Raw genomic sequence first — 23,520 nt, 5'->3', positions numbered from 1 at the left:
TGCTCAGGACCCACTGAGTTCTGCTAAATGGTGGACACATCTGAAAGCTCCATGAGTACTGGTCTTACTTTCTGTAGCATGTCCTTGCAGTTACCTGAATCCCTCAAATTCTTACCGAGCGAGGTGGCGCAGTGGTTAGACACTGGACTCGCATTCGGGAGGACGACGGTTCAATCCCACGTCCGGCCATCCTGATTTAGGTTTTCCGTGATTTCCCTAAAATCACTCCAGGCAGATGCCGGGATGGTTCCTCTGAAAGGGCACGGCCAACATCCTTCCCTAATCTGATGAGACCGATGACCGCGCTGTCTGCTCTCCTTCCCCAAAACCAACCAACCAACCAACCTCAAATTCTTTTATGCATGTTGCCAGTAGCATGCTTTGACCTTGGCGTAGTACTGACTACAAATAACAGAGTAGTTTTTAGTGCAGTCCCCCTGATGAGAAAATCATATTACTAAATAATACCAGAAACTGCTGTTGCACCAATAGTCAGACCAAAATAAATCATTTTTCTCCAGCTGTACGATGTTGTCAACCAGTCTGGGCTGTGTGAAACAAAAAGAAAATTTCCTAAGTTAATGTATCCAGTGTTATCAGGTCATAGAACCCGGTTCTTTTCAGATAAGCCTGATTACTTTGTAGATTTTGTAGACAACGCAACAAACCTAAAACTATCATCCAGCTGCATTCCGAGATCACCTATGATTTGAAAAACTGGTGGAAGATGTAGGATGAAGGAAAAAAAAAAGCAATCAACAGTAGTACTGTCCCATTAGTTATATGGAACACACATTCACTCAGGATGCAAGTGTAGAAAGTGAGACATGATATCCGAAAGAGCTCCCTGTTTCTGTTTGCATAAAGTATATTTCAAATTGTCAAATTCATCTGTATTGTAAGTTCATATTGCCTTTGAAACAAGTGCCAATGTTAGAAGTTGTTGTTTTGGTAACTGATCCATGCCTCTCCTTACCTTTCTCCTCACTGCCATCTTTCACGCAACTACTGCAACTGTGAATGTGGATAATATGATAACAGCCCTTTTTTCATAAGTGCACCTCTACAATGTCATACTCCAACTTCATCATGAAGCTCCCACTTCCAAGGTATCTGAATAAGCAAGTAGTGATAGAAAACTGGTGACAATATATAAGCTGGTTTAGCTGCAATCCATTTCTCACTGTTAGAGTTGAGATAAATATGACGAATGTCTGAGGTCAAACTGTATTGTGCCTGGAAAAGAGATTTATTTAATGCAGAGGATTAGCTTTAAAAAAAGACTTATTAAAAATACTTTGCCGTGGCATGAAAAACATGAAATCTGTACACTATATACAAAAAATGAAAATTTCAAGAACAAACGGAATTTTGGAATGAAATGAATAAACTCAATAAGACAAATAATGGTCAATGCCATAGTGACCATAGCAGTGAGACAAATGAAATTGAATTGAATTCATTGTCCATAAAGTTCAGTGCATTCTTCTTAACACTTGCTGATAACACAAGGATAGGAAACAGACCATCAGAAGTAGAAGCATTAGACTTACTTGACAGATATGGTATGCTCCTCTAGCTGACATGTTTTGCGTTGGCACACATGAAAGATATAACAAAATCGGTATCTCACATAAAATAATAACTCTTCTGATTATGGCTGTATTACAACCAAAGTACTAAAATTTTGAAATGACTTTGTAGCACTCCCCTCACCCCCAGATCTTCTGCACACCATATTACTTACAAAACATTGGCATGTTACGAAGTAACAGTCATTGGCAGAAGTGCAGTAAAGCAAGTGACCTCTAGTTGCAAGCCCGTCTACCTGCATAAAAATTTGTCAGATTGTAGTAAAATATAGACCAATGTTTGTCATGATCTTCTAACAAGAGCTCTGTTTGGCTTCCATAGAGGCTTGTGTACAAAGAAAGTCATATATGAACTTACAACTCAGCACTGGAAGAATTAGACAAAAAATTACCCCACATGAATTTTTTTTTGATGTTGGCAAAGCCTTTGAATTTTGTTGTTGTTGTTGTCGTCATTCTGAAGACTGATTTGGTGCTGGACTCGCATTCGGGAGGACGACGGTTCAATCCCGTCTCCAGCCATCCTGATTTAGGTTTTCCGTGATTTCCCTAAATCGTTTCAGGCAAATGCCGGGATGGTTCCTTTGAAAGGGCACGCCCGATTTCCTTCCCAATCCATCCCTAACCCGAGCTTGCACTCCGTCTCTAATGACCTCATTGTCGACGGGACGTTAAACACTAACCACCACCACCACTGATTTGGTGCAGCTCACCATGTCCTCAAGAAATTTAACAGCTATAGTTTATCCTTGCTTTCATTCATTCAGTGTCGTGTTGACTAATTTTACAATGCCAAATAAATCAACCATGTGTATTGTAGCCCCTGCAACAACTGAAATAGATGCTGTCCCTTGTCAGCAACCATATGCTACTCTTCCTCGCCTTTTCAAAAAAACATAATGTTCACATCTCGAACCTAGCAGTACTGCGCAGTGATATGTGTAACATATGTTAAGGAAATGACACCTAGGATGGAAACTTCAAAATTTTTAGATCTCTGTTTAGAGAAGAGTTCAAACTAAACAAAAAAAAAAAAAAAAACAAAAAAGAAAACATTTTGGAACTCATAGAATGACTTAGTTCATTCATATTTGCACTTCAAATCATTTCAGTTCTTGGGGAGAAACAAGTCAGTAAATTCACGTGTCTTGCATATCTTAATTCAATAATGTCTTGTGAAAAAATCTTCTGGGGTAACTCAGCTTTAAGAAAGAAGGTCTTCATTGCACAAGAATATTATGTGGTGCTAACCCATGTTGTTCACAGTATATCTACTCCTTTGTGAAATTTCTTGTGAATAATCCACTACAGTCCAAAAGGAACAATGATGTAAGTACCTACAGTTCCAGAAGAAAAAATGACATAATTTCACAATAAAGGTGAGGTTATCTTTAACACATAGAAGAGTGCGCAATGCTGCCACCAGAATCTTTGATCATCTATCCAGTGACAAAAACTGTCAGTCAGACAGCTAATTTCAATAAAAACTGAAAAATTTTCTTCTTGACAATTTCTTTAGTTTCACGGAAAAATTTATATTTATCTGTTGTGTAAAGAACGGTTGCTAGGACTTACTAATATGCATACACATACACATTTTTTTTTTTTTTTTTTTTTTTTAAAAAAAGACCATTGTAAATGATCAGTATGTATCCATATTCACATGTGAATGTGGAATAACTCATGGCACATTATTATTAATCTTAATAGTACAAAGGATCCATGGAACATTGAACAGACTGACTAGCCTCCACAGGTAACCTTCCCATGTGGTTGCATGTACGGTGCTGCTACCTGTATTGTTGAGCCATGGAAGCCACCCCACTGCATCAGTGTCTATGCTCTGGGTGAGGATATAGATTATCTAGATCTTTAAATTATACCAGGGAAACAAAAATGGAATGATGGTAAAGGCATTCCCTCTAGATTTATGAAGTGATGTTATCAACACAGGCAGCAGAGTTTCATATTAATAAATAATACTACAGAAATGACATCATGTAGAATTTGATGCCCTAAGGTTTTAGTGTTTGGTCCACTTCTGGTATGATAGCAGTAAACAGATTAAGGGTCCAAACATGTACCACGTTGCCAGGAGGATAATAGGATACCCTGATTACTGGTTCCCAACAGACAGCTTAACCTAAAGTAAGATGACTCACATTGTGCAGTTGCAAAAAAAGTGAGAATAACTTAAAAAGTTCCAGAAGTAAATATCAGTGGGCACTCATTACATGAAATCTTGGAAGAGCCTCTTCAAGGATCAAGAGTATGAAGTACTTAGTTGCTAATAAATGAACTCCATAATGGAATATGTGGTTAACAATTAATTAGGGTGAATTATGGCATCACAACCACACTACTTGAAGAAAGAGCAATATCAATATAAAGTATTTATACCTGTGCAAATTTCAGAATAAGAGTTCAATATATGGAGTCTGTAATAGGTTTCCAGTGGGCATTAGGCAGAACATTGAACATCCTCACCTATTACAAAACCTTTTTAGGCAGCCCTTTAATCTATACAAATATTTGGACTGAGGGATGCAATGTCTACGTGGTTTTGGCTTTGCTGGTATGTAGGTACTGAACAATGTTACAGAAATGTTTAGTTGGAGCAATAAATAAAAACACACTTTAGTAGTGTAAGAGGAGAGCCAGTGTATTTTATTTCAAAGTAGTCACTGTCCCATTTTTAAAGTAATCCAAAGAAATGTTCATAATTGTTAGTGCGAAAGGATCGGCACTAGTCTCAATTATTTATCATTAGTATACTTTACAGAAGATGTCTGCAGTGGCTTCTTTGGGGCTATTAATCTATATTTAGAGGTGGTCTTCATCCCTGAAAGTTTTTATTTCTTTCAGCTAATGTACAAATGAATGAATGAATGCATGAATGACATTAATTAAAATGTGAAACTTCTACAATGAGGAAAATATGTAATCTTGGAAGCCATGTTTTAACCTGGCATGTGACATTACCTCATTCTTCTCTGCCTGTGATAGGACACTTTCTGCTGATACTAAATGTAAGAATTTTCTCATGTACAGAATAAGTGCATGTAATGCCTTTACAGTGATAGTAATCAAGTTAATCAACTTCATGTCTTCAAAAGTGGTTTTATTTTTCTCTGTTTCTTTTGGTTACAGTTGTACGTTCCTGAATTTGATCCTCAGGCAATTAAAGAGGAGGTTAGTTACTATCATACATTAGTGTCTAATACTTCTTTCTTTACCTGATAACTCACTCTCTCTCTCTCTCTCTCTCTCTCTCTCTCTCTCTCTCTCTCCCTCTCACTCTCTCTCCCTCTCTCTCACTCACTCTCTCTCTCTCTCTCTCTCTCTCTCTCTCTCTCTCTCTCTCTCTCTCTCTCTCTCTCTCTCTCTTTCGTTTAGTTTTTATCTATGTGCATGATTATTGCTTTGAATTTTGGAGGACAAGGAGTAGTACTCTTAGACGGAATTACATTTAACTGCATGTGAAGTTTTTTATGCAACATAGTGAAGACGGGATGGAATTCAAAATTGCTGCAGGATATACATTGTAATAAATGAGATATTGAATATCAGAAATATCGCAGATAAATTTCAGTAGTCTGGTTAAAATAAACTGTTAGTTGATTTTGGTCACTTGCTACTACAGCTTTGGTACATTGCTCGCTAGCTAATGCTCGGTTATAGGTGACACACAAACTTGGCCAGTAAAGTGCTGTTACTTGCGTGTAACATGGGGCAATGTTGGAAGCAGCTTCTGTGATGTATGACAGGCATGTGAGATGCTGTGTCAACAACTGATTTTACGTGATCCATGACTGAACTGGGGCAGATAATCTGTTTTCTAGCACTGAATTTGCACTCTTGTCCTAACCTAACAACAATATTGGATGTGCAATATAACTGAAACAACAGCAGCCAACCTGTAGCAGAACTTTTCATCACACTTGCTTTGTTCACAGCGATGAAAGCTAATCTCTGTGAGCAAATTCACCACAGAAAAAATGGTTTCAGAACTAAAAGCAAACTTTACTTACTCATTTTCACCTGAACCTATCCTCACACTGGTTACATGAGCTGACATGTTACCAACAAATGAACAGTACTGGTTAGTACTCAGTTGCAGGTAATAGGTATCATAGGAAGCTTCAAAATGAAAAAAGAATAATTGAAAGAAAAAAGTCAAGGCAAATAAAGAAGTCAGTACAATGATGAAAGTAACACAGCAAAGGATTATAAAGAAGAAATTAGATTTCAACCAGCTAATTGAATAAAAGTAAAAAAGTTGTTTTCATAAAGATTCAAATATAAACAGTTTTAAAGCACTTGGCAAGATTCACACCCATAATCATCTATTTATGAGGCATGAAACATGACAACTATACAACATCACTGCTTATCAGTACAATGTTATATTTATGACTCTGAAGACCAATAGCAGTGATTTGTTGCCTTCAAGTACTTTGGCTTAATGTAATGTTGTACAAGCCTTATCTAATTCCAGCCGACATCTGTGGTGGTGATAATTGTATATGTGGTTCTGAATTGCATCTTGTGCAAAAGGATCCAGTAGTGCTTGGTTAGTATGAAATGTGCATATTTTGTTACTCCCTCCCCCCCCCTCCCTCCCCTCTCTATGTAAAACAAAAGGGGTACACCCCAGATACAAGATTGAACCACATCAAGAAAGTAAGTTTCACAAGGAGTTGGAATTCAACTGGCTGTTTGTTGTGGCAATTTGGCAGTAATGAACAGTTGAGATGTGACACTGAACACTCTGGTAGGGGTCAACCAGCTCCAGAGTGTAATGTATCAACCAACAAGTAATTTTAGTCATACAATAGTCTTATTGTTAGTATGGGAATGCTATTCTGCAAAGTGCAGTAACCATGAGTGACAGCTTACACATCTATTTCTTGAGAATTATATTTGAGATCCATTAATCCTTAGTTTTTAGAAGAATTGAATCCTTATTCAGCACACACGTTTAAGGAAGGAAGATTAGGATTTGACATCCCATTGACAAAAGGGCTGTTAGAGGCAGATCACAAGCTTAGATTGTTTAAGGAATGGGAAGGAAATCATCTGTGTCATTTCGAATGAACCATCCCAACATCAGCCTGGATCAACTCAGGAAAATCACAACAGATCTTATCCAGGATGATCAGATGCATATTTGAACCATAGTCTTCATGAAAGTGAATTCTGTGTTCTCATCACTCCACTGCCTTGCTCAGTACTACACATTTTCTCCCGCGACAGTAGCCTTCTACTGTCAATCTGATAATGCTTGGAGGACTTCGAGAAGGAAGAATATCTGAACTGCTGTACTCAACTAAGTATATTGGTGTGTGGTGAAGATGATAAATGTTGGACCATAAATCCAGAGGTTTAAGGTAATAGCATCAGTGGCTCTGGCAAAGTGTGAGGAATGACGAGTTCCAGCTTTGTTTTGAATCCTCACTAAACACCGATTCCCAGATAACTGGTTGGGTAAGATAGTTAAAATGTCAAAGGATGGCAAAGGCCACTTCCAGTAGGACATCTAAAGGACTGGTGTTCAAAGTAACTTTGTGGTTAAGTTTAACATGGGGCTGCAAATTATAGTATGACCTTAGATGTTTCACATCTGCTGGGGAACTACCAGATGTGAGTTAGTTCCACGTTCCATTGATTGTTCACATGATTTCCATTAAAATAATACACAATATATGCCTGTTGTTGACATTGAAACAGTGTTAAAAACTGTAGTGCTCACTTAATACACAGTACTGAGAGTGAGAGTATGCAGTACTGAGAGTGGGTGGAAGTAGAATATTGATCGTAGCAAGATGTTTAGAACAGGTTCTATTGTTTACTAAAATGACAGGGTAAATGTGGTGAAATATATTTGTAGCAGTAGGTAACAATCTTAAATCAATGGTATGCAAACAGGTATGAGTGTGATTAACATTCAGAACTGGGATAAAAGTTGTAACTGAATTCTTCTGTCAGCCATCAGTCGGCCACAAAAATAACTTACAGCTTCTAACAAAACCCCTGTTTACTAGAACAAATGTATCTAAGTCATGCCAAAAAACAGGTAAGGAGCTGTTAATTGTCCCTCTGAGATTCTTGGTATATGGACATTGGGAAGATACTCAACAAACTGTGCGGTAGATACAAAACATAAGATAATTGTTGTTAATCTTGAAAGTGAATGGTTTAGTGAAATGTGGTTGATGAAATCTCAAGCTTTTTGCAGATAATGAAGCTTTCTATAAAAGGGTCTATCTGGTAAAAATTCACTAATAACTGGTCAAATCTTGCCAAAATATAAACCAGATGCAAAGAGTGACAACTAGCTCTTCTTAACATAAATTACGTGGAGTTGTGCAATTTATGAAAAGTAAAACTGTGGTATGCTTTGACTTCAGGCGCAGTGAATCTCAGATAATCATACCACACAAATATCTTGGAAATAGTAAATGGAGCAACTACATAGGCTTAATTGTAGGCAAAGCAATTTTTGTTTTACGATACATGATAAGCTAGTGACAAACTGCAGTTTGTAGAAAAAAATATGCATGCAAATCACTTGGAAAAACCTCTACTTCTTGATATCAAGTGAGGTGATGCATTGGTTAATGCACTGGGTGTAGGCTGTCCGTGATTTTCCTAAATTGCTTAAGTCAAATGTCGATACTATGAGAAGGAAAGTTGCTACTCACCATATAGCGGAGATGGTGATACACAGATAGGGGCAACAAAGACTTTCACACTTAAAGCTTTCAGCAAATGGCCTTCGTCACACACACACACACACACACACACACATAAAAAATGCAGTTTCATGCAGCTGGTGTGTGTTGGAGGGGGGGGGGGGGGGGGGGGTTGGGGCGGTGTGTGTGCACGGGTGCACCCACATAATTGAGTCTGTTGTTGACCGAAAGCTGTTGGTGTGGAAGTCTTCTTGTCATGCCCATCTGTGACGCAGCACCTCCACTGTATGGCGAGTAGCAACTTTCCTTCTCATAATATTGTTACATTCCATCCTGGATATTCCTAAGTCAAATGTCAGTATGATTACTTCGAAACAGAATGGCCAATTTCTGTCCTTGTTCTTAATTATTTTGAGATGGTTTTCCATCTCTAATAACATTGTTATCCAAAGGAAATCAAGCTCCGATCTGCCTTCCTGAATTGCTTCCTTTCTTCCTTCCTTCCTTCATACTTGAATACTCCTTGAGTGTGTTGGACCCACATCTGGTCAGACTACATAGAGACACTGGTCATGTACAGAGAAGGTTAGTGACAATTGTCAAAGGCTTGTACAACTGACAAAAAGTGTAATATAAATTTTGGTAGATCTTAACTGGTGGACACACAAAGAAAAAATGCCATACAACTTGTGACCATCTAGAAAGAAAAGTTTCACCCATTAATTGAAAGGCTGGAGAGTACTCGGGATGGCTGGCTGCTATGGCCGAGCTGTTCTAGGCATTTCAGTCTGGAACTGCGCTGCTACTGCGGTCGAAGCTTCGAATCCTGCCTCGGGTATGATTGTGTGTGATGTCCTTAGGTTGGTTAGGTTTAAGACAGGCTGTTCCAACCAAGCTCCAGGGAGCCGGAGCGCTCTGGAGCACTCACTGCGGCAGCTTGGAGCCCACGTGGAGGGGGAAAGTAATCTCACTGGCCCTTGGCCGCATGCAGCTGCAACTGAGGCAATAATCTGTGTTCAATGACAGCTATGACTAGCCGCGGGAGCCCTATACCCCTATTGGAGGATACCTTTCTATTCATTGGGAGGGATGGTCGTCTGCAGTGTCTTGTGTGTCATAAAGTATTTTATTCTGCAAAGAGGTACAATATACAATGACATTATACACGTCTTCATGCAGCGCACTACAATCAGGTAGAAGGCGTTGCACGCAGAGAACTGGTAGCCAGGCTTAAGAACGACATACCAGGAGACGTAACTTTAAAAACGGTTTCGTAAATCGGATGGTATCAAAACATGCAACATAGTTCGTGTTCTGTAATGCGTTTATAATTTTCAGGTGAAATAGAGCGGAGAAAACACGAGAGCAGAGAAAACACTACTGAATTTGCAATTTGAGCAAGCTACAGGGTTGCTCACATCATTGCGACGAGTGGCAAGCCGTTTTCTCTTGGATCACTCATAAAATCATGCATGGTAGCAGTTGCAGGATGTTTGTTTCCAAGGGAGGTGCAGGCAATTGAATGGGTTTGCCTGTTGAAGCAAACAATGTCTCATTGAATCCTGGACATGGAAGCAGATTTAGAGACACAGCTCAGGAAAAAGGCGAAGAGCTTTGTTACATTTTTGCTAGTGCTTGACAAAAGCACCAGCATATCGGACTGTGCTTAGCTGGCAGTCTTTGTGCATGGTGTCGACATGGAGCTGCTAGTAACTGAAGAACACTTGGATGTGGTACCACTTGATTACACCGCAACAGGACGTGACATTTTTGAAGCTGTTTGTGAATCAGTGGACAATATGAATTTTCCATAGGATAAGATCCATTTTGTAGCGTCAGATGGTGCACGACAAATGATTGGGCGTCACCAAGATTTTGCTTGTCGTTTGGAAAATAAACTCGGGGACGAATTCAGGAAAGACGTTTTGACTCTCCATTGTTTTATTCACCAAGAGGCACTGTGTGTTGGAACAGTAGAGCTAGGTGGTGTAATGAAAGATGTCATGAAGTGTGTGAATTTTGTGCGGCTTCACAGTATGAATCATCTCCAATTCAAAGGATTCCTGAAAGGTATGGAAGCGGAGTATGGGGATATACCTTACCAAAGTACAGTTCGTAGGCTGAATTGGGGAAAATTTCTTGATGTTTTCTTTGCCATTCGCAAGGAAATATCCCTTTTTCTCAAAATGAAAGGGGAAGAAATGCATTGTCTGAAAGATTTAAAATGGATATCAGACCTGGCATTCCTAGCTGACATAACTATGCATCTGAATAATTTAAAACTGTCATTGCAAGGCAAAGGGCACCTAATTGTTGACATGCACAACCAGATCAAAGCATTCATGGAAAAGTTATATTTATTTGAGAGGCAGATGTGTAATGGACATTTAACGTTCTTCAGTCATCTTGTTTCTTTAAAACTACCTGAAGGTACTACTTTTGGCAAATACCAAGCAAAGTTAAAGCAGCACATCACGTCGTTTGAAACACGATTCCAAGACCTCATTGGTTTGGAAATGGAACTTAAGGTGTTCAGCACTCCTTTTTCAGTTTTCCCCAATGACTTGTCATCATCACTTCAATTGGAGATTATCGATTTGCAAAATTCAACTTTGTTGAAAGAGAGGTACTACAACACGTTGGATTTGTCGCGATGGTATTGTTCATTATAGCAAAAGACATTTCCCAAGCTTCACAACAATGCTGCTCAGATCATGTGCATGTTTGGGTCTATGTATTGTTGTTGGCAGCTTTTCTCAGCAATGAAAAGAGTGAAAAGTAAGGAACAATCGTTTCTTCAGGATGCAACAATGAAGGCCATCCTCCGCTTTAACACTGCGAACCCTTTGATGCCTGATATTTCCGATCTTGTAATGAAAAGAAAATGTCAAGCTACAGAGGCCCAATAAATTTAGTATGCAATTTCTTGTAAAATAGTTGTTTCTTATTTATTTCCTGTACATCGTATTTCCTTGTGTAGCATGTCACCACGTCTTAGCAGCTGAGAGTATGAGGCTGTTGATCTTGTAAGACGCAGCTGGCACATCAAAATGCTTGCCTTGCCACCTGCCTCAGTCAGCCGTGCCACGCGCCGGCGTGGTGGCCCACTTGAATGGTTACAGCGAGCGACACGGCTCCCTGGAGCAGGGAGCGCTCCACGGCTCACAATGGAGTCAACAAGCTGGAACAGCCTGGTTTAAGTAGTTTTAAGCCTAGGGGACTGATGACCTCAGATGTTAAGTCCCATAGTGCTCAGAGCCATTTTTTAAGTACTCATGATGTTAATATGTACAACAACTTAAAAACCTGAGAATACTCGTCTGTCGTTATGTTGAGTCATTTACAGATGTGGTCGCAACAGAGCACAAGAATGTCACTTTGATAATATTACAGCATCTTGGACCCCGCCCCCCTCCTGCCCCCCCCCCCCCCCCTCCTCATTGGCCAGCTGCAGTGAAAGTTAGAGGAGGAGAGATTCTAGTTGCCATTTCCTTTTGTTGTGTAGAGATGTTGTTATGTGTTTGGTTTTTCCCTTCCCCCCCCCCCCCCCCCCTATTATGTAGAGTGATGAAAAATTTGATATAGAATTTATTGGGTCAGAAAGTGACTCTTCAGACACTGACAGTGTTAGTGAAGCGATGACAGATCAAGAAGGTGACTCAAGCGATGTTAGTTTTTCCAGCATCAGAAAAAATATGAAATAGAAACGGCTGCAGAATTGCCTCTTGCACATCCAAGATTTTTGTTTACTGGAACATCTTCAGACTTTGCACAGAATGACTCCAGATAAGGTGCAATATGTAAGTAAAATAATGGGCAATGAGTTAGTGACTATAGTAGTTACTGAGAGTAATAGATATACTCGAGATAAGAACATTACTGGCTGGAAGGACACAAACAGTGATGCAATAAGGATCTTCTTTAGTATACTACTGTTACAAAGTATTATGATCAAACCAAACTACCAGATGTATTGATCTAAACCTCCACTATTTGCAGCTCCAATATTTCTCTGGTTACTTAGCTGCAATTTTTGATACTAAAGAAATGCCTTCAAGTTATGACCCTGCTAGCTGTACAAACCTAAAGCTAAACAAAATCTTGCCTCGTTTAGAATATATCAATAAGAAATTCAAAATTATTTGTACTCCTGAGAGGGATGCCACCATATACGAGTCTTATGTTACATAAAGGGAGATTAGGTAGGTTTCAGTATTCAGCTACCACTAATGAGCGCAAGATATGGAATAGACCTACATGTTGTGTGATTTGAAGTCTGACAATGAGTAGTCTGTAATTATATATACAGATAAGAGTACAATATTTGATGGTGAATAGAAGGATGTGCCCAATCATGTCAAGAAGTATTGACTCTAATGAAACCACTTCTCAACAAGAGCTACTGCCTTACAGTTAAGAATTTCTGCACCTCTTTGCGACTATAAGATCTCCTTATTGCTAAGAAAACTGACATGTGACCCTGTGCAACCTTCTATAAAACATATGCCACTGAACTTTTGTATTAATAAATGGAACAAGGGAGATATTGTTGCATTTCAGAGGGATAAAGTTACAGCAATGAGATGGAAAGACAAGCATGATGTGCATCTTTTGAGCACTATCCGCAATACAAAAATTCAAAATGCAAATATAAGATGCAAACAATTAATAAAACCAACAGCAGTCATATCATATAACGACCTAGTGGGAGGAGTGGGTAAAGTTGCCCAGCATATATCAGACAATCCAGTAACACAAAAAGAGGGAAAAATACCGCAAAAATATTTTTCCATCTACTTAAACTTGCTCTTTGGAATTGTCAGATTGTGCAACAAATGTGGAGGAACAAGGAGTGTTCTTGGCAGTGACTGAGAAGATGACAGTTGAACATCACAGGAAGATATTATCTTCAAAATAGCTGGTTGTTCATCCATGAGCAGCAGTCCTTTTTGTCCAGCTGACCATCATTTACCATCGTTCATTCTAGCAATGGCAAGGAAGCAGAATCCTACCAGATGATGCAAATGGGAAGAAAAATGAGAGGGACTCGTGATATATGTGTGAAGGTAGTGATGTACCTCTATGTATTGTACGATGCTTCAGAGCCTTCCACACAGCCACAAACATATGAAGATGATTGTTGTGCAAAAGTGTATTATTGTAATTTTTGTTGTTTAGCAAAAACACTACAGAAAGTTTCGAAAGAGATTTGGCCAAAATACTCTGTCCTAAGACAGAGTTAGTTTTTAAACTGCAAGTATAGTGGGGGTTTTAATATAGCGACTTTTTAACAGTTTCCAGTTGCCCTTTAAGTCAATAATTTGCCAAACTACTGTTTGAAATAATCATAATAGAGTTGAACATAAGCAGTTAAAAAAACTGCAAATTTTTTTGTCCACTTCTACAGAAAAATTGTTTAATTACAGTGTTAAGAAGTCTTTCTGTATAGGAACTATGAATATTCCTCAGCTCCATAAACAACTGTCATGCAGAGATTGTACAGACAAAATTAATCAAATACCAGCTTGCACAGAGGTGTGTAAGCAGGCATTCTTCCTAAAATCCGTCTGTGAATGGGACAGGAAGAAAGTGTAATATATGATTTATAAAGTATTTTCTGTCATAAATGTGTCAGTGATTTGCAAAGTGTAGGTGCAGGTATACCTGTAGTTATCAGCAGGCCATGAATTTTCTTCTTCTTCTTCTTCTTCTTCTTCTTCTTCTTATTGGCTATTAAGTCCTCTTGTTCAGTGCCTCTATGGTCAGTGGTTAGTTTCTATTTGTCGCTCCATCTGTTTTTTTGGTCTACCTTTGATCTTTTCCAATTGGTCACAAATTTATCACCTAGTTTCATTCAGTATTGTGACATGATCTTTCAATTTAGTTCTGTACTGTTCTATCTGTCCATTTGTGTTTTTAAATACTCATCCTTGTGTGATTGTTGTTCTCATCATACCAGGCACTCAAAGCTATCTACACTTCTTAAAAACCTGATTTCTATAGCTTATATGCTTTGTTCATTTTCGGCTATTGTTGTTAAAGTCTCACACCATAAAATATTTATTATTAAATATCAAATATGCTAAATACATCCAATTAAATCTGTCATACAGTTATTCATGATTTTTAAAGGTTTAATGTGATTAAACTGCTAAGATTGCAAAAGTGCTAATGAAAAAAAAAGCTGCTTTTGCATTTTGAGTAGTTAGGTCTATATTTTAACTTGGAGATTGAACATAACCTCAACATATATTGTGGATACAATCAAAATTTGTCACAACTCCTTTTATGAGATACGTATAGTGTGTTTCTCACATGAATGATTTCAGTAATCCAGCATCCAGTAAAGTGGCAATTAGAAGTGGAATATTTTCCCATAGAAATCTGAAAGTTAGAACAAGAATGAAAATCCATGATATTATATGGAAATGGTGACAAAGAAAAAACTGCTTGTATTCCATTTTATCAAGTAATCCAAAGAGAACATTGATAGTTACAAATACATTTTTATTCGACCACCATCGTCTGAGTCCATACATGTGAACCACTGTGAAGTGCATGGCAGAGGGTACCAAATATTCAGGTTAATTTTAATCCTTTCATGTATGGAACATACAAAAAATGGTTGCATCAATTCATCTGTGCTCACTGTAGTGTGATCTTGTCCTGGCAAACACAATGGAAGAGATAAGTAGGGGTTGTGGTATATTCGTAGATGCGTAATTTAAAGTTGATTCTTAAAACTGTGCAAATAGGCCTTGCTTCTGTCTTTAAGCATCTGACAGTTCGGTTCTTCCAGCATCTCTGTAAAACTCCCATGAAGTCGAACATACATGTAACTATCTGTGTTGTGCTCCTTTGTGTATGTGGCACTGAGGACCGCTAGGGCCTAAAGCAGAACATCATGGTGACCCATATGTGTGTGGATATCAGAGAAAATAGTGAGATTGCTTTTCGTGAATGTTCACAAAAATCTCAGAATTGAAGGTGGTATGATGTAGCAATAGTCTACGATCCACACCTCAGGTGAGAGCTCCTGCAAAATCAAAATGCATAGTACTAGTGAGTGCATCAGTGATTGAGTGAGTGAGTGAGAGAGAGAGAGAGAGAGAGAGAGAGAGAGAGTGTGTGTGTGTGTGTGTGTGTGTGTGTGTGTGTGTGTGTGTGTGTTCTGCCCTTGGAGGACTGTTGTTTCCCTGACAGGACTGTCACATATCTACCGTTGGGGTTCCCTGTAATGAACAAACCATTCTTCTGTACAAGTATGAAACATCAGGAAGATTTTCTCCAGTTCCAGCAGATGAAGTGGATTGTACTGGTATGAACATTCTATCAACACCTCATACCTGTTGTTAAGGTGTATAGGGATTGCATTACAACAGCGTTCAAAGTGAGTGATGCTGGGGAGGCACACAGCTGCAAGTGTGTGCTCACACATTGAACAATGTCATGACAAACCCTGCCGGCTGGCCACCTGGAAGATCACAGCAGTGATGACCCAACAGGCCACAGTAACACAGTAAAACATAACAGGCTGTCATCGCTGCAATTGTGCAACGTAACTTCTTACTGTCCTCAATGTTGAGCGAGGTGTGTAACTCTTCTTCTCTGAATTTTCTCGACGAATAATTTCTGGGTGTTTCAATGTATGTGAGGCACTGTGTGTGTTGTTAATCACTAAATGACGAAGCCAAAAGAGTGTAATTGCTATAAAAACTTATTCATTGCTTCACAACCTCTCAAAGACTGACACATTACTGACTTTAAAGTCTGGATAAATACTGGCTTTCTTATGACTACTGCTGCTGGTCCTCAAATATGTTTTAACAATACAATGTTAGATCATGCTTTGTTACAATCAGACTTTGTATAGTTCACAGTTAAGTTTTAATTCAGTTTATGAAATTGGTTATAAAATTTGGTTGTACTATGTTACAGTATTTATGAAACAGTTGTTGTTGTTGTTGTTGTTGTTGTTGTTGTGGTCTTCAGTCTAGAGACTGGTTTGAGGCAGCTCTCTCTCCATGCTACTCTATCCTGTGCAAGGTTCATCATCTCCCAATACGTACTGCAACCTACATCCTTCTGAATCTCATTCATATCTTGAAATTTCTGTTCTTCAGAAATGCTTTCCTTTCCACTGCCAGGCTACATTTTATATTCTCTCTAATTCGACCCTCATCAGTTATTTTGCTCCCCAAATAGCAAAACTCATTTACTGCTTTAAGTGTTTCATTTCCTAATCTAATTCCTTCAGCATCACCCCACTTAATTCAACTACATTCCATTATCCTCGTTTTGCTTTTGTTGATGTTCATCTCGTATCCTCCTTTCAAGACATTGTTCATTCCGTTCAACTGCTCTTCCAGGTCCTTTGCAGTCTGTGACAGAATCGGTGAACCTCAGAGTTTTTATTTCTTCTCCATGGATTTTAATTCCTACTCCAAATTTTTATTTCGTTTCTTTTACTGCTTGCTCAGTATACAAATGGAATAACATCGGGAACAGGTTACAACCCTGTCTCATTCCCTTCCCAACCACTGCTTCCCTTTCATGCCCCTTGACACTTATAACTGCCGTCTTGTTTCTGTACAAATAGTAAATAGCCTTTCGCTCTCTGTATTTTACCCCTGCCCACTTCAGAATTTGGAAGAGAGTATTCCAGTCATCATTGTTAAAAACTTTCTCTGAGTTCACCAATGCTAGAAATGTAGGTTTGGCGTTCCTTAATCTGTCTTCTAAGATAAGTTGTAGGGTCAGTATTCCCTCACATGTTCCAACATTCCACGAAATCCAAACTGATCTTCCCTGAGGTCGGCTTCTACCAGTTTTTCTATTCGCCTATAAAGAATTCGTGTTAGTATTTTGCAGCCATGACTTATTTAACTGATAGTTTGGTAATTTTCACATCTGTCAACACCTGCATTCTTTGGGATTTGAATTATTATATTCTTCTTGTAGTTTAAGGATATTTCGCCTGTCTCATTAATCTTGCTCACCAGATGATAGATTTTTGTGAGGGCTGGCTCTCCCTAGGCTATCAGTAGTTGTAATGGGATGCTGTCTACTCTCAGGGCCTTGCTTTGACTTAGGTCTTTCAGTGTTCTGTCAAACTCTTCACGCAGTATCATATCTCCAATTTCATCTTCAGCGTCTTCCATTTCCATAATATTGTCCTCAAGTACATCACCCTTGTATAGACCCTCTATATACTCCTTCGGCCTTTCTGCTTTACCTTCTTTGCTTAGAACTGGGTTTCCATGTGAGCTCTTGATATTTATACAAGTGGTTCCCTTTCTCCCAAGGTCTCATTAATTTTCCTGTAGGCAGTATCTATCTTACCCCTTACATTTGCCCTCTAGCCATCTCATTTTTGAGATGTTTGTATTCCTTTTTGTCTGCTTGATTTACTGCATTTTTATATTTTCTCCTTTCATCAATTAAATTCAGTATATCTTCTGTTACCCAAAGTTCATCTCTCAAAACTATCCATTCTTCTTCTACTGTATTTCTTTCCCCATTCTTGTCAGTTGTTCACTGATGCTCTCCCTGAAACTGTTACAACCTCTGGTTCTGTCAGTTTTTCCAGGTCCCATCTCCTTAAATTCCCACCTTTTTGCAGTTTCTTCAGTTCTGATCTACAATTCATAACCTATTGATTGTGGTCAGAGTCCACATCTGCCCCTGGAAATGTCTTACAATTTAAAACCTGGTTCCTAAATATCTGTCTTACCATTATCTAATATGTCTGAAACCTTCCAATATCTCCAGGCCTCTATCATGATTCTTGAACCAAGTGTTAGCTATGAATAAGTTGTGCTCTGTGCAAAATTGTATCAGGGGGCTTCCTCTTTCATTCCTTACCCCCATTCCATATTCAACTACTACACCTCCTTCTCCTTTTCCTACTATTGAATTCCAGTCATCCATGACTTAAATTTTCATCTATGTTCACTATTTGAATAATTTCTTTCATCTCATCATACTTTTCACCAATTTCTTCGCCACCTGAGGAGCTAGTTGGCATATAAACTTGTACTACTGGTGTAGGCATGGGCTTCGTGTCTGTCTTGGCCACAATAATGTGTTCATTATGCTGCTTGTTGTAGCTTACCCGCACTCCTATTTTTTAATTCACTATTAAACCTGCTTCTGCATTACCCCAATTTGATTTTGTATTTATAAGACTCCCACTATATCTAACTTTAACCTACCCAATTCCCTTTTTAAATTTTCTAACCTACCTGCCTGATCAAGGGATCTGACATTCCACGCTCCGATATGTAGAACACCAGTTTTCTTTCTCTTGATAACGACGTCCGCATGAGCAGTCCTCCCCCGGAGATCTGAATGGGGGAGTGTTTTACCTCTGGAATATTTTACTCAAGAGGATGCCATCATCATTTAACCATCCAGTAAAGCTGCATGCTCTTGGGAAAATTACAGCTGTAGTTTCCCCTTGCTTTCGGCTGTTCGCAGTACCAGCGCCACAAGGCTGTTTTGGTTAGTGTTACAAGGCCAGATCAGTCAATCATCCAGACCAATGCCCTTGCAACTACTGAAAAGGCTGCTGCCCCTCTTCAGGAACCACACATTTGTCTGGCCTCTCAACAGATACCCCTCCATTGTGGTTCCACCTGCGGTACGGCTATCTCTATCGCCGAGGCACACAAGCCTCCCCACCAGTGGCAAAGTCCATGGTTCATGGGGGGGGGGGGGGGGGGGGGTAGATGAAACAGTTAAGATGCCAAAATGTATCATCATGACCAAATTGCATCAACGATACATACACAATAATACTTGAATATATAATTTGGGAAATAGAGATATTTTTTTGTGACTAACATGAATCCTACATTGATAAAATTGGTGGAATGCTAAGTACTATTAGTTTTCTACACATGAATTTTGTAAATAATGACTGAATTTTCTTTGCATTGGTTTTCACGTATTTCCCCTAGTGACCAGATATCATGTTAAATTAACTATATTTCATCTTATTTTTAGGCTGAGAATGTTGTCAGAGGACTCGATGTAATCAATACAGTAAACCAATAGTGTTACAACATATGCTCATTCATCTATATAACTCTGTGTAAATTAGGTGATATGGTATCATATTCATCAAAATGGTTGGTATTGCAGTTATCATTTAATGTCATCCAGTTCTGCTATCAGAATGAGTCCAACTGATTCGTGTGAGGGCTAGTTGCTCTTGACAGACATACACAAAAAACAACTACCAACCTTTGTGGTGCGTCATGACACCCGGCAGTCATCCGTTTGGTGGTGATTCAGAAACCTGATGATGCTGTCCACCATTGCAGTGGTTTTAAACAGTGAGTCAGTATTCAATTTGTGACAGATTTATATCCAATTCTGTGGCTGGAGGAGTTGTTAGCAAAGTTGTAAGGGGACCAGTGTTTTCCACACATTGACTTGCACTACCCACACCTGCTTTTGCTGTTGAATGCAGCTTCTCAGACTTTCTGATACTTCACATCCCATTTGTTTTTTACCACTCTAGTTGCTGGCCTTTTGGGATCTCACTTGTGTCAAGAATTTGTCAATAATTTTTGGAGCAGTTGAGTCATGACATTTCCTGATGGTAAACAACCTCAATTACACTGGCTTATGGGCTCGGCGCAAGAAGCACTTAACAAAACCTACAGTCAGTTTTCCAATGCCTTCAGAAGAGTGGCCTTTGTTGCAAGCTAGAAAAGTGCAATTTTTCTCTCCCCTAAGGTTTCATTTTTTCGAATGTGTGCTAAGCAAAGATGCCCGCCTCACTACAGATGGACATATCAAAGCCGCCACCAACCTGCCAGCACCAAAGAGCCAGAAGGAACTAGAGTATTTTTGGGCAACATTTTGTATTATACTAAGTTCATTCCCCAGGCTGTGCACATCTGCCATCCTCGTAACTGGCTTCTCCAGAAGGATGGTAAATTTCTCTGGGCTGCAGATTGTGTGCAGGCTCTTCATTTCCTCAGGCGGTGTATGTACTCTACTAGTTGTTTAGCTTCTTTTACGTGGCTAATGATGTGTCCCAGTGTGACATTGGTATGGAATGAGCTTTGTGGTCAGTAACAAAATTTTGTGACAGGTGAAGCAGTGTCAGCCATTTGGTGAGAGTGTCTAGTGTCTCACCATGAAACTGAGATATGGAGACATTACACTGATCAGTGCTGATATTGCTCATTTTTACCTGTGCTGTTGGTAAAGAAGCCATGGCTCTTAGTGGAGACACGTTTAAAGCTGTGGTAATGTACATGAAACCTTGTTATCTTATTGCAGATGGTAGGTAGAAAACCACATCATAATTTTTTAAAATTTGAACTAATAAAACGGCAAGGGCAGCATGCAGATAGCATCTTTTTTAGTGTATACTGAACTGTACCAGTTTCTAGCTAGGTGCAGTCCTCACAACAACATAAACTGTCTATTATTTAATTTGTCACTAATGCTGTTGAGATAATTATATGATAATTCAACTAAATTGTAGTCAAAAATAAAGTTTCAAGGTAATATTCTTGGTCTTCATTAAATCAAGTAAAATCAATCTCTCTCTCTCTCTCTCTCTCTCTCTCTCTCTCTCTCTCTCTCTCTCTCTCTTTTTCTCTCTCTCTAAAACTACAGTCTAGCTGTTATTATCCATTTAATTTAGAAAGACTGTGGTACAACTCATTCCAAGAACTGCCTATATAAAGCAGTTATTCTCCTCTTTGAAAATTAAACTGTTTATTGATTACTTGCAACATATGAAGCACCAAGATTTTCTATTGAGCATTTGACTTACTCATTGAAAATTACTAAACCTAGTGCTAGCTGTTCCATGATTACCTCCCCCCCCCCCCCCCCCCCAAAAAAAAAAAAAGAATAATAATGATAATAATAAACATCTTGTGGAATTTTTTTACACTAATTTCAAGTAATATTTTGTATTCTAAAAAAATACCAGTCTAACTAACATACATTCTAATATACAAATATTAATAACTGTGAGCTAAGCATAAATTGGCATTTCTCTGGCTATTGTAAGGAGATGGCTTGCTGTCCTTATAAGAAATTATTTAAAGGAAATGACACGCTAACAACCTCTGGTCAATTCAAATATAAACATACCTGCTTCTCAGTGCTCTAAATGGGAATCGGGGACAGACTGGATGTGATTGACACTACCATTACAACTAAAACGAAGTAAAGCATACAGAAATCTTTTGTCAGCGGAAATTTTCACTCTGAGTCATGCTGGTGTGTTGTGAGTACCCCTCAGTATTCTGTATAAGCTTAAATTTGCAGTTTAAGATTGTGTGATCAACAATTGCTGCTGATGTGCGCGGAAATTTTAACATTTAACACTGAAAATCTATTAACAGACCTCAGGGGTATACTTACCATGTAAGAATATAAAATGTGTCAAATTTTTGATGCTGCCCAAACATTACCATGCACTTGTTACTTGTATCATCTCCATCAGGTTCAAATATTTGTTTGTTAATGGAGTTATCAAATTGTGCACTTAAAAACTGTATGATTCAAAACTGCTACAGCAGTTAATCACACCATACTTCCATTGGTGCTGAGTAACACTCAGCTGCTGTTAGGGCATAGTGCATGTAGAATACTGTGGCATTCCACTACAGCCAAAGGGTTTGAGAATGATCTGTTGAATTAAGTAATTGCTTAATTTTTGCTAAGATGATCAACTGAAGAACATTGCAAGATACACATTACAGCTGTGCTCCTGTATGATCTTTTAAAATTTCTTTTGCAGTTCATCTCGCGTATTTTACCAGAATGCTGTTTTCCACTTAGAATGTTTCTTTTTCTCTTAGTCTGATTTCTGTACATGCAAACGTGCCTCACTTTTATACTATGTTCCACAACTGTCCCAACCAACCTCAGTGAGCCATTTTTTCTTGGAGTATTGATTTTCGCCAGAGACTGCTTTACATTTGTGAGTGTACATTTTTTTGTGCATGGTAAAACACATTTCATTTCAAGAATCAAATCTTTATAACGCCAGAATTGATGGTACAAATAACAGTTCATATGCTTTCATCAACTCGGCTTACTATATGTCTTTCCTGTGTTACTGTAATATCAAGTCAGTGTTCCCCTTTTACAGGAAATATGAGAGCTGTCATGTACTAATGTATTTTAAGCAACTGGGCTATTGATTTTGTGTCCAAAACTAGAGACGTGCACTGTGCTGGCTTCAGCCCATCTATCCCATGTATCGCTGCCGGCCCGTACGGGCTGTGGGCCTAGTCAGAGCAAAGAAGCTGACAGGTCAGTTCACCAGCCTATCGTCTTACCACCTTACGGCGCTGTGTGCTCATCGTACGGTGCTGCCGAGCCCTCTGCCTGTGTTGCGGTGCACCTTGCATCTCTTTGCAATGTCTTAAGATATACGAGGAGAGAATGACTGATTCACATTTTGTGCTGTGTGATTCCTGCTATTAGTCAAATCATTACTACAATAACTGTGATTATCAGGGACTCCTCCTAACGTGAATACAGTGCCTTTAACATATGTTTGATTTGTGCTGTTTGAAAATTGAGACTCATAATTAAATATATTCTGCAATTGCTGCTAGTGGCACAAACATTCTTATATATAGCTACTGCAACAGACTGAAATTACAAGGAAATATGCTGTTCCCCATGTTTTCACATTTCTTCAGTCTAGGTTGGCGTAGTCAAAGCTCTTGTTTTCATGATTTTTGCTCATAAAGTGAATACATAAAATGCTATAATCTAAGATGTCAGTTGATGAAATGGATCACCAGTGAAAATTTGATGCCGGCCGCGGTGGTCTAGCGGTTGTAGGCGCGCAGTCCGGAACCGCGCAACTGTTACGGTTGCAGGTTCGAATCCTGCCTCGGGCATGGATGTGTGTGATGTCCTTAGGTTAGTTAGGTTTAAGTAGTTCTAGGGGACTGATGACCACAGTAGTTAAGTCCCATAGTGCTCAGACCCATTTGAACCATTTTTTGAAAATCTGATACTGGCATTCAGTACTGTAATGAGAACTGGAAATGTAGCATCTTATTTTGATGTTCAGCTATTCGTATTATTTCTCCTGGTGAAAGGTTATGGTTTAGTGCAGATCTTAAGACAAATAAAACCACAACATTTTGAACTACAGATGTATTGAAATTGAATTGCAGAAAGTAATATGCTGATAAACCAATTTCTGAATAGCAGTTTACTGCACTGTAAAATAA

At 38.8% G+C, this 23,520-nt stretch overlaps 1 protein-coding gene across 5 annotated transcripts in view; it reads left to right on the top strand.

Annotated features, from left to right (window-relative positions):
* Positions 1 to 23,520, top strand: part of LOC124553918 (zinc finger protein 708-like) — a 192,589-nt gene that overhangs the window by 49,142 nt on the left and 119,927 nt on the right. For all 5 annotated transcript variants that reach the window (XM_047127942.1, XM_047127939.1, XM_047127940.1 and 2 more), the window contains exon 5: positions 4,743 to 4,784. In XM_047127942.1, coding sequence (XP_046983898.1) covers positions 4,743 to 4,784 — 42 coding nt within the window. The remainder of the gene's footprint in view (positions 1 to 4,742; positions 4,785 to 23,520) is intronic.

Source organism: Schistocerca americana, chromosome 11 (assembly GCF_021461395.2).
Source record: "Schistocerca americana isolate TAMUIC-IGC-003095 chromosome 11, iqSchAmer2.1, whole genome shotgun sequence".
In the NCBI taxonomy this organism is placed as follows: domain Eukaryota; kingdom Metazoa; phylum Arthropoda; class Insecta; order Orthoptera; family Acrididae; genus Schistocerca; species Schistocerca americana.
The sequence above is the reverse complement of the archived record's forward strand: the minus strand, read 5'-3'. Positions and strand labels throughout refer to the sequence as shown.